This window comes from Mustelus asterias, chromosome 22 (genome assembly GCF_964213995.1).
Source record: "Mustelus asterias chromosome 22, sMusAst1.hap1.1, whole genome shotgun sequence".
Lineage (NCBI taxonomy): Eukaryota > Metazoa > Chordata > Chondrichthyes > Carcharhiniformes > Triakidae > Mustelus > Mustelus asterias.
In genome coordinates, this window is record NC_135822.1 from 56,148,697 (window position 1) to 56,160,127 (window position 11,431).

Consider the following 11,431-nt stretch of genomic DNA (forward strand, 5'->3'; position numbering starts at 1 on the left):
CTCTATCCACTTGAGTGGCAACCTTTAGAGATCTGTGGATATGGACCCCAAGATCTCTCTGTTCCTCCACAGTCTTCAGAACCCTACCTTTGACCCTGTAATTTAAATTAGTCCTACCAAAATGAATCACCTCACATTTATCAGGGTTAAACTCCATTTGCCATTTTTCAGCCCAGCTTTGCATCCTATCTATGTCTCTTTGCAGCCGACAACAGCCCTCCACCTCATCCACTACTCCACCAATCTTGGTGTCATCAGCAAATTTACTGATCCACCCTTCAGCCCCCTCCTCTAAGTCATTAATAAAAATCACAAAGAGCAGAGGACCAAGCACTGATCCCTGTGGCACTCAGGACTCTAAGGGGCAATTTTTTTAACCTGGCCAATCAACCTAACCCACACATCTTTGGACTGTGGGAGGAAACCGGAGCACCCGGAGGAAACCCACGCAGACATGAGGAGAATGTGCAAACTCCACACAGACAGTGACCCGAGCCGGGAATCGAACCCGGGACCCTGGAGCTGTGAAGCAGCAGTGCTAACCACTGTGCTACCGTGCCGCCCCTGCTCTCTGAACTCAAGTTTTCAGCCAAACCTGCATGCAGTCTTTCGTAAATAAAGACTAGTTATTTAGTCGAAACGAATTTTGTTGAGTCTTTCTATCACAGTCAAGAAGCAGGAAAGTTTCCACTTCAACATCAAGAGAATTTGACTGCAGAATTCAACTAACGGCCTCAATCCCAGTATCACGTGAACCTTAGTCTGTGCTGTGTTGAACCTGTTTAAAGGGTTGTTTATGGTGGTTGGTTTTGATTGGGACAGCTTATATATATTCATTAAGGGTTATACATTATTGTGGTTGCTTTGTTTTTGTTTGCAATTGATAAAATGTTTTGCTATTTTTCTTACTATACATGTCAGCTATATTCTTAAATAAACTTTGTTTGCTCACAGCTCCCTAGTGGGTCACTTGAATCATACCTGAAGTGGAACATCTCATGCTTATCCGAGCCAAATTCAAGATGCAAAACTTATAATTCAGGCGGGCTTTATAAAACACTTTGGAGTTTTTAACCTGAACCATAACAATTCCATGAATTTGAAATCATAGTCGATATGTAAAGGAAAAGCTCAAAGAGATCAGAAATAAAGAGTAAAAAATACCACAAATGAGTCTAAGAGGCTCTCTGTCTGACCATCTTATCTTAACCTATGCCATGTTATGTTCACTATTCTCCCTTCCAACAAGACCATCAGGTTCTGTGCAATGAGAAAGGGTTTAATCAGTAACCTTGTAGCAGCAGAACATTTAGGAAAGAGTGATCATAACAGGGTGGAATTTTATACTGAGTTTCAGAGTGTTTGGTCGCCCATCCTAATGTATCTTTCTTGGTCTATGTTTCCAATACTCTCTTCCTCATCGGGACCTGGTGAAGGATTGTGGGGGACATTTTATGGGATGGGAGAGGTGCTATAGTGGCCTATAGTGTGTTAGCTTTTATTAACAGGGGGTTGGAGTTTAAGAGCCGTGGGGTTATGCTGCAACTGTACAGGACCTTGGTGAGACCACATTTGGAGTATTGTGTGCAGTTCTGGTCACCTCACTATAAGAAGGATGTGGAAGCGCTGGAAAGAGTGCAGAGGAGATTTACCAGGATGCTGCCTGGTTTGGAGGGTAGGTCTTATGAGGAAAGGTTGAGGGAGCTAGGGCTGTTCTCTCTGGAGCGGAGGAGGCTGAGGGGAGACTTAATAGAGGTTTATAAAATGATGAAGGGGATAGATAGAGTGAACGTTCAAAGACTATTTCCTCGGGTGGATGGAGCTATTACAAGGGGGCATAACTATAGGGTTCGTGGTGGGAGATACAGGAAGGATATCAGAGGTAGGTTCTTTACGCAGAGAGTGGTTGGGGTGTGGAATGGACTGCCTGCAGTGATAGTGGAGTCAGACACTTTAGGAACATTTAAGCGGTTATTGGATAGGCACATGGAGCACACCAGGATGATAGAGAGTGGGATAGCTTGATCTTGGTTTCAGATAAAGCTCGGCACAACATCGTGGGCCGAAGGGCCTGTTCTGTGCTGTACTGTTCTATGTTCTATAAATGAAAAAGAGACTAATACTGGAGTATAGTGTACAGTTTTGGTCTCCTTATCTGAGGAAGGATGTCCTTGCTATAGAGGGAGCGCAGCGAAGGTTTACCAGGCTGATTCCTGGGATGGCAGGTCTGTCATATGAGGAGAGACTAAGTCGGTTAGGATTATATTCACTGGAGTTTAGAAGAGTGAGAGGGGATCTCATAGAAACTTATAAAATTCTAACAGAGAAGTTTCAGTAAGAATGTTCCCAATGGTAGGGGGAGTCCAGAACTCAGAATTGTAGAGTCATAGAATCTACAATGCAGAAGAAGGCCATTTGGCCCATCGAGCCTGCACTGGCTACAATCTCACCCAGGCCCTATCCCCATAACCTCACATATTTATCCTCCTAATCCCCCTGACAATAAGGGGCAATTTATCATGGCCAATCAACCTAACCCACACATCTTTGGAGGCGTCATAGTTTGAGGATAAGGGGTAAACCTTTTAGAACTGAGGTGAGGAGAAATTTCTTCACCCAGAGGGTGGTGAATGTGTGGAATTCACTCCCACAGAAAGTAGTTGAGGCCAAAACGTTGTGTGATTTCAAGAAGGAATTAGATTTGGCTCTTGGGGCTAAGGGGATCGAGGGGTATGGGGGGAAGGGGAAAGGATCAGGATATTGAATTTGATTATCAAAATGAATGGCGGAACAAGCTCAAAGGGCTGAATGGCCTCCTCCTGCTTCTAGTTTCTATGTTTTCTATGGACGAGGGTGTTGTTTGCTGTTCTGGGTGGGACACGGGTATCCGATCCCCTAGTAGGCTGGTGCGATTGGGGTCGAAATGGGGAGTTAAGTGGAGTGGCCAATCAGAGCCGGGCGGGGAGCCAGTAGTGAGCGAGGACAACCCCACTCCAATGCAAACAGTACCCAGACTCCTCAGCTCCGAGACCGAGGGGGAAGACAAACAAGAGGCCAACCTTCAAGCATTTCCAGGATGTGCACTGTGTCTCCCACTTGCAGAGAAAGTTCCGGTTCCTGAGAGGTGTCATAGTTGTAGATGGCTGGAAGGAGAGAGAGAGACAAGAGAGCAGTTAGCTACAAAGTACAAAAAATAACAGGCAGTACGCGCTTGGGATGGCGATGGGATTGGCTACCTGGCTTGGCCAACAGCGGGACGCAGGTGACAACAATCCCTACAGTGCAGAAGGAGGACATTCGGCCCATCGAGTCTGCACCGACCACAATCCCACCCAGGCCCTATCACCATAAGCCCACATATTTACCCCGCTAATCCCCTAACATGAAGGGGCAATTTAGCACGGCCAATCCACCTAACCTGCACATCTTTGGACACTAAGGGGCAATTTAGCATGGCCAATCCACCTAACCTGCAGATCTCTGGACACTAAGGGGCAATTTAGCATGGCCGATCCACCTAACCCACACATCTTTGGACACTAAGGGGCAATTTAGCATGGCCAATCCACCTAACCAACACATCTTTGGACACTAAGGGGCAATTTAGCATGGCCAATCCACCTAACCTGCACATCTTTGGACACAAAGGGGCAATTTAGCATGGCCAATCCACCTAACCTGCACATCTTTGGACACTAAGGGGCAATTTAGCATGGCCAATCCACCTAACCAACACATCTTTGGACACTAAGGGGCAATTTAGCATGGCCAATCCACCTAACCTGCACATCTTTGGACATTGAGGGACAATTTAGCATGGCCAATCCACCTAACCTGCACATCTTTGGACATTGAGGGACAATTTAGCATGGCCAATCCACCTAACTTACACATCTTTAGACACTAAGGGACAATTTAGCATGGCCAATCCACCTAACCTGCACATCTTTGGACACTAAGGGGCAATTTAGCATGGCCAATCCACCTAACCTGCACATCTTTGGACATTGAGGGACAATTTAGCATGGCCAATCCACCTAACTTACACATCTTTGGACACAAAGGGGCAATTTAGCATGGCCAATCCACCTAACCTGCACATCTTTGGACACTAAGGGGCAATTTAGCACGGCCAATCCACCTAACCCACACATCTTTGGACACTAAGGGGCAATTTAGCATGGCCAATCCACCTAACCTGCACATCTTTGGACATTGAGGGACAATTTAGCATGGCCAATCCACCTAACCTGCACATCTTTGGACATTGAGGGACAATTTAGCATGGCCAATCCACCTAACCTACACATCTTTGGACACTAAGGGGCAATTTAGTATGGCCAATCCACCTAACCTACACATCTTTGGACACTAAGGGGCAATTTAGCATGGCCAATCCACCTAACCTGCGCATCTTTGGGAATCAGCTGGCTCTGAGAGGGACAACTACTGCCCTCAGCCTACTCACATCCCCCCGCCCCACACACACACCCCACTGCCGGGCCTGGGCCTGGTCACACCTTTCCTCACTGGTCTAGAGATTAGGATTTGGACCTTTTACCACGGCGGTCTGAGTTTGATTCCCTGTCAGGGAAGTGCATTTTAGGGTGGCACGGTGGCACAGTAGTTAGCACTGCTGCCTCACAGCGCCAGAGACCCAGGTTCAATTCCCGGCCTGGGTCACTGTCTGCACATTCTCCCTGTGCGTGGGTTTCCTCCGGGCGCTCCGGTTTCCTCCCACAGTCCAAAAGACATGCTGGTTAGGTGCATTGGCCGTGCTAAATTCTCCCTCAGTGTACCCGAACAGATGTTGGAGTGTGGCAACTATGGGATTTTCACAGTAACTTCATTGCAGTGTTAATGTAAGCCTTCTTGTGACTAATAAATAAACTTTAAATTCAAACCCAAAGCCAACCACTGGGTAAGGACAGGGAGGCATGTTCTGTAACCTATTCCCTCCCCCCACCACATCCCCCTGCAGTGTTTCCCCCGACTAACAGGATGAGCACCCCAACATTGTAAACATTCCCGAATGTCTGTGAGGCGAATGTTGACGTGTTAGTGACAGTGTTGGGGGGGCGGTGGAGTTGATGCGTTTCAGTCGATGGGCTGATGATTGGCCATTAAGACCATAATGGTCCATTTCTATACAGAGTGCAGGGGCAGAGGTTTCATGTTCCTTAATGTTTGAAAGCAACAGGGCACATTGAGGGGACTTATCAATGAATCTTGGGGTTCATAGGGCTTAGAGTCCAGAGGAGGTTCACGAGAATAATCCCGGGAATGAAAGGCTCGATGGATAAGGAGCATTTGAGGACTCTGGGTCTGTACTCGATGGAGTTTAGAAGGATGGGTGGGGGGATCTCATTGAAACTTACAGATTACTGAGAGGCCTGGATAGAGTGGACGTGGGGAAGATGTTTCCATTAGTCGGAGAGACTCGGATCCGAGGGGCACAGCCTCAGGGTAAAGGGACGACCCTTTAGAACCGAGATGAGGAGGAATTTCTTCAGCCAGAGGGTTTGGTGAATCTGTGGAATTCATTGCCACAGAGGAGGCCGGGTCACTGAGTGTATTTAAGACAGAGATAGATAGGTTCTCTTGATTGGTAACAGGGTCAAAGGTTATGGGGAAAAGGCAGGAGAATGGGAATGAGAAACTTATCAGCCACGATCAAATGGCAGAACAGAATCAAGGGGCTGAGTGGCCTAATTCTGCTCCTATATCTTATGGTCTTATAAATAGAGGCATTGAATGCAAAAGCCTGAACCTTTTATCAAGTTTTGGTTAGGCCCCAACAACAGTACTGCATCCATATCCGGTTAGGCTTCAACTAGAGTATTGTATCCATATCTGGTTAGGCTTCAACTAGAGTATTGTATCCATATCTGGTTAGGCCCCAACTAGAGTATTGCATCCATATCTGGTTAGGCCTCAACTAGAGTATTGTATCCATATCTGGTTAGGCCTCAACTAGAGTATTCCATCCATATCTGGTTAGGCCTCAACTAGAGTATTGCATCCATATCTGGTTAGGCCCCAAATAGAGTATTGCATCCATATCTGGTTAGGCCCCAAATAGAGTATTGCATCCATATCTGGTTAGGCCCCAAATAGAGTATTGCATCCATATCTGGTTAGGCCCCAAATAGAGTATTGCATCCATATCTGGTTAGGCCCCAACTAGAGTACTGCATCCATATCTGGTTAGGCTCCAACTAGAGTATTGTATCCATATCTGGTTAGGCCCCAACTAGAGTATTGCATCCACATCTGGTTAGGCCCCAACTAGAGTATTGCATCCATATCTGGTTAGGCCCCAACTAGAGTATTGTATCCATATCTGGTTAGGCCCCAAATAGAGTATTGCATCCATATCTGGTTAGGCCCCAAATAGAGTATTGTATCCATATCTGGTTAGGCCCCAACTAGAGTACTGCATCCATATCTGGTTAGGCCCCAAATAGAGTATTGCATCCATATCTGGTTAGGCCCCAAATAGAGTATTGTATCCATATCTGGTTAGGCCCCAACTAGAGTATTGCATCCATATCTGGTTAGGCCCCAACTAGAGTATTGCATCCATATCTGGTTAGGCCCCAACTAGAGTATTGTATCCATATCTGGTTAGGCCCCAACTAGAGTATTGCATCCATATCTGGTTAGGCCCCAACTAGAGTATTGCATCCACATCTGGTTAGGCCCCAAATAGAGTATTGTATCCATATCTGGTTAGGCCCCAACTAGAGTATTGTATCCATATCTGGTTAGGCCCCAACTAGAGTATTGCATCCATATCTGGTTAGGCCCCAACTAGAGTATTGTATCCGTATCTGGTTAGGCCCCAACTAGAGTATTGCATCCATATCTGGTTAGGCCCCAACTAGAGTATTGTATCCGTATCTGGTTAGGCCCCAACTAGAGTATTGCATCCATATCTGGTTAGGCCCCAACTTAGGATTGTATCCAGTTCTGGTCGCCACATTTTTGAAAGGATGTGAGGGGGGTCCTCGAGAGGGAGATTTACCAGAACGGCTCCAGGGACGAGGCGGTTTTAGCTCCAAAGTGAGGTTGGAGAAGCTGGGGTTGTTCTCCTTGGAGCGGCGGAAGTTGAGGGGGAGATTGTCCCGTTCTCATGGCACTGTTGAAATGGATGACGCACGGGGTGGGGGGCGGAGGGTGGGGGGAGTGTGAAAGGTCACCGAGGGCCACACTTCAGCCGACAAAACAAAGATGGCGCCCAAATCAGTAGTTGATGGATGACTCTATCATCATTCCAAGCCCCTCGCCCCCCCCACTCCCCCCGCTCAACCTGCATGCCAATGAGCCCCTCCTTGTCAAACAAAATGGGTGGCACAGTGGTAAATATGTGGGGTTACGGGGATAGGCCCAGTGTGGGATTGTTGTCGGTGTAGACTCGAGGGCCGAATGGCCTCCTTCTGACCTGTGAATTTCCTATGCTGCATTTTTGTTTTAACTCAGCACGCTTGACATTTTTACGCAATCTATTGCTATTTCTAAATTTTGGAACAATGCCAGAAAACACGGAGGAAGGTGTCGGCACGGCGACCAGAACTGCGGGCAGTTGAACAGGCTTGGGATAGGTATTTCTGAGGACAGATACGTGAATGATGAATGTACTGAGGCTTAGGGACAGTACGAGGCCTGTGGATCATAAGTCACAATAAGTCATGCACATGGAAACCACCGCCATTTTCCTGACTCGATTGTGGGCGCTTGTCCACAAGATGGCTGCCGAATAGTCCTTCCCGCACTCCTTGTTACCCGTCTCTGACTGACATTCCCAAGTTAGTTTGGAAACAGATTCTGTGGGGGTTGAAGGGGATGGAAATACCCTGGATTGCGACTCCCAGCAACCTTTGCTGGAGCTAAGGCCTAGCCACCGCGGAGTAGGCCGCATCCAAATCCTACACCTTTCCCAGTTTGGAGAATTGGTTTTCAGAGGTCGGGCACTGATTGAGGGCCTGTTCTAAGGCACTAAAACCCCGTGTTGGAGGGTGTTGACATCGGAGCATAGCTTGCGGTTACGTCGCAAGCAACTGTTAATGTCTGCGGGCAAACGGGATTACACTCGCCTCAGCACTTAGTTCGTGCCCCACCCCTGCTCAAGGTACTGTGAGCAGGTTCAATTATCCCTCTGTCGTAATACTGTCTGCTGCGGAGGCGTAGCTAACCCACAGGCAGCCTTCCGAGTTCAGCTAAACCAATACTGTGTTTCACTTTCAGAGTCTGGGAAGATACAAAGTTCACTCTGCACTGTCACCCATCAAACACTCCCAGGACAGCGACAGCACGGGGTTAGATGCAGAGTAAAGCTCCCTCTACACTGTCCCCCATCAAACACTCCCAGGACAGTGACAGCACGGGGTTAGATGCAGAGTAAAGCTCCCTCTACACTGTCCCCCATCAAACACTCCCAGGACAGGTACAGCACGGGGTTAGATACAGAGTAAAGCTCCCTCTACACTGTCCCCCATCAAACACTCCCAGGACAGGTACAGCACGGGGTTAGATACAGAGTAAAGCTCCCTCTACACTGTCCCCCATCAAACACTCCCAGGACAGGTACAGCACAGGGTTAGATGCAGAGTAAAGCTCCCTCTACACTGCCCCCATCAAACACTCCCAGGACAGGTACAGCATGGGGTTAGATACAGAGTAAAGCTCCCTCTACACTGTCCTCCCATCAAACACTCCCAGGACAGGTACAGCATGGGGTTAGATACAGAGTAAAGCTCCCTCGACACTGTCACCCATCAAACACTCCCAGGACAGGTACAGCACGGGATTAGATACAGAGTAAAGCTCCCTCTACATTGTCCCCCATCAAACACTCCCAGGACAGGTACAGCACGGGATTAGATACAGAGTAAAGCTCCCTCTACACTGTCCCCCATCAAACACTCCCAGGACAGGTACAGCACAGGGTTAGATACAGAGTAAAGCTCCCTCTACACTGTCCCAATCAAACACTCCCAGGACAGCGACAGCACGGGGTTAGATACAGAGTAAAGCTCCATCTACACTGTCCGCCATCAAACACTCCCCGACAGGTACAGCACGGGGTTAGATACAGAGTAAAGCTCTCTCTACACTGTCCCCATCAAACACTCCCAGGACAGGTACAGCACGGGGTTAGATACAGAGTAAAGCTCCCTCTACACTGTCCGCCATCAAACACTCCCCGGACAGGTACAGCACGGGGTTAGATACAGAGTAAAGCTCCCTCTACACTGTCCCCATCAAACACTCCCAGGACAGGTACAGCACGGGGTTAGATACAGAGTAAAGCTCCCTCTACACTGTCCCCCATCAAACACTCCCAGGACAGGTACAGCACAGGGTTAGATACAGAGTAAAGCTCCCTCTACACTGTCTCCATCAAACACTCCCAGGACAGGTACAGCACAGGGTTAGATACAGAGTAAAGCTCCCTCTACACTGCCCCCATCAAACACTCCCAGGACAGGTACAGCATGGGGTTAGATACAGAGTAAAGCTCCCTCTACACTGTCCTCCCATCAAACACTCCCAGGACAGGTACAGCATGGGGTTAGATACAGAGTAAAGCTCCCTCGACACTGTCACCCATCAAACACTCCCAGGACAGGTACAGCACGGGATTAGATACAGAGTAAAGCTCCCTCTACATCGTCCCCCATCAAACACTCCCAGGACAGGTACAGCACGGGATTAGATACAGAGTAAAGCTCCCTCTACACTGTCCCCCATCAAACACTCCCAGGACAGGTACAGCACAGGGTTAGATACAGAGTAAAGCTCCCTCTACACTGTCCCAATCAAACACTCCCAGGACAGCGACAGCACGGGGTTAGATACAGAGTAAAGCTCCATCTACACTGTCCGCCATCAAACACTCCCCGGACAGGTACAGCACGGGGTTAGATACAGAGTAAAGCTCTCTCTACACTGTCCCCATCAAACACTCCCAGGACAGGTACAGCACGGGGTTAGATACAGAGTAAAGCTCCCTCTACACTGTCCGCCATCAAACGCTCCCCGGACAGGTACAGCACGGGGTTAGATACAGAGTAAAGCTCCCTCTACACTGTCACCCATCAAACACTCCCAGGACAGGTACAGCACGGGGTTAGATACAGAGTAAAGCTCCCTCTACACTGTCCCCATCAAACACTCCCAGGACAGGTACCGCACGGGGTTAGATACAGAGTAAAGCTCCCTCTACACTGTCCCCATCAAACACTCCCAGGACAGCTACAGCACGGGTTTAGATACAGAGTAAAGCTCCCTCTACACTGTCCTCCATCAAACACTCCCAGGACAGGTACAGCACGGGGTTAGATACGGAGTAAAGCTCCCTCTACACTGTCCCCATCAAACACTCCGAGGACGGGGACAGCACAGGGTTAGATACAGAGTAAAGCTTCCTCTACACTGTCCCCATCAAACACTCCCAGGACAGATACAGCACAGGGTTAGATACAAAGTAAAGCTCCCTCTACACTGTCCCCATCAAACACTCCCAGGACAGGTATAGCACGGGGTTAGATACAGAGTAAAGCTCCCTCTACACTGTCCCCCATCAAACACTCCCAGGACAGGTACAGCACGGGGTTAGATACAGAGTAAAGCTCCCTCTACACTGTCCCCATCAAACACTCCCAGGACAGGTACAGCACGGGGTTAGATACAGAGTAAAGCTCCCTCTACACTGTCCCCCATCAAACACTCCCAGGACAGGTACAGCACGGGGTTAGATACAGAGTAAAGCTCCCTCTACACTGCCCCCATCAAACACTCCCAGGACAGGTACAGCACGGGGTTAGATACAGAGTAAAGATACAGAGTAAAGCTCCCACTATAATGTGCCCACAATATGGTTGCCCATTGGTACTTTTTTGCACTCTTTGTTACTTGACGTTTACAAGTTAATTTTAAAAAATATTCTCCATGGGGAGTGGGGATTGCGTTCTGGGGCAGACGGGTCTTCGCAATACAATGATATGGGACTCCCAGAAGCCTTTGCTGATGCTGAGGCCTAGCAACTGCAGAGTAGGCCGCATCCAACTCCTACACGTCTTCTTCAAAAGCTCTCGGGGGGGGATGGATCGTGCGGTGGGGGACGGGGGGGCGGGGAGTGTGGAATGAGATTGTCGAAACAACGAACACTCGGGCATAATCTTTGGATGGGACAACGAGAGAGAGAGAGAGAGAGCGAGGGAGAGAGTAACGTAAATTGACATAGATCGTTTCAGCCCTGTGCCAAGCTCTGTTTTTTTCTGACGACCTAAGCAATCATCTAAACAAGCTCAGTCCCTGCATGGTGAAGGGTGATTCGATTCACACAGGCAGCTGGGAAACAAAAGGAGAACCAGCGGATTCAGACTGCCGCTATTCAGATGGAAATGTGTTTGTGTCCCTCGATATA

At 48.5% G+C, this 11,431-nt stretch overlaps 1 protein-coding gene across 2 annotated transcripts in view; it reads right to left on the bottom strand.

The window, feature by feature from the left end:
- dock5 (dedicator of cytokinesis 5) overlaps nt 1–11,431 on the bottom strand; it is a 293,002-nt gene that overhangs the window by 127,202 nt on the left and 154,369 nt on the right. For both annotated transcript variants that reach the window (XR_013500554.1, XM_078239223.1), the window contains one exon: nt 3,060–3,143. Coding sequence is in view for 1 of the 2 variants with exons in the window: in XM_078239223.1 (XP_078095349.1) it covers nt 3,060–3,143 (84 nt within the window). In the remaining variant the exon portion in view is untranslated. The remainder of the gene's footprint in view (nt 1–3,059; nt 3,144–11,431) is intronic.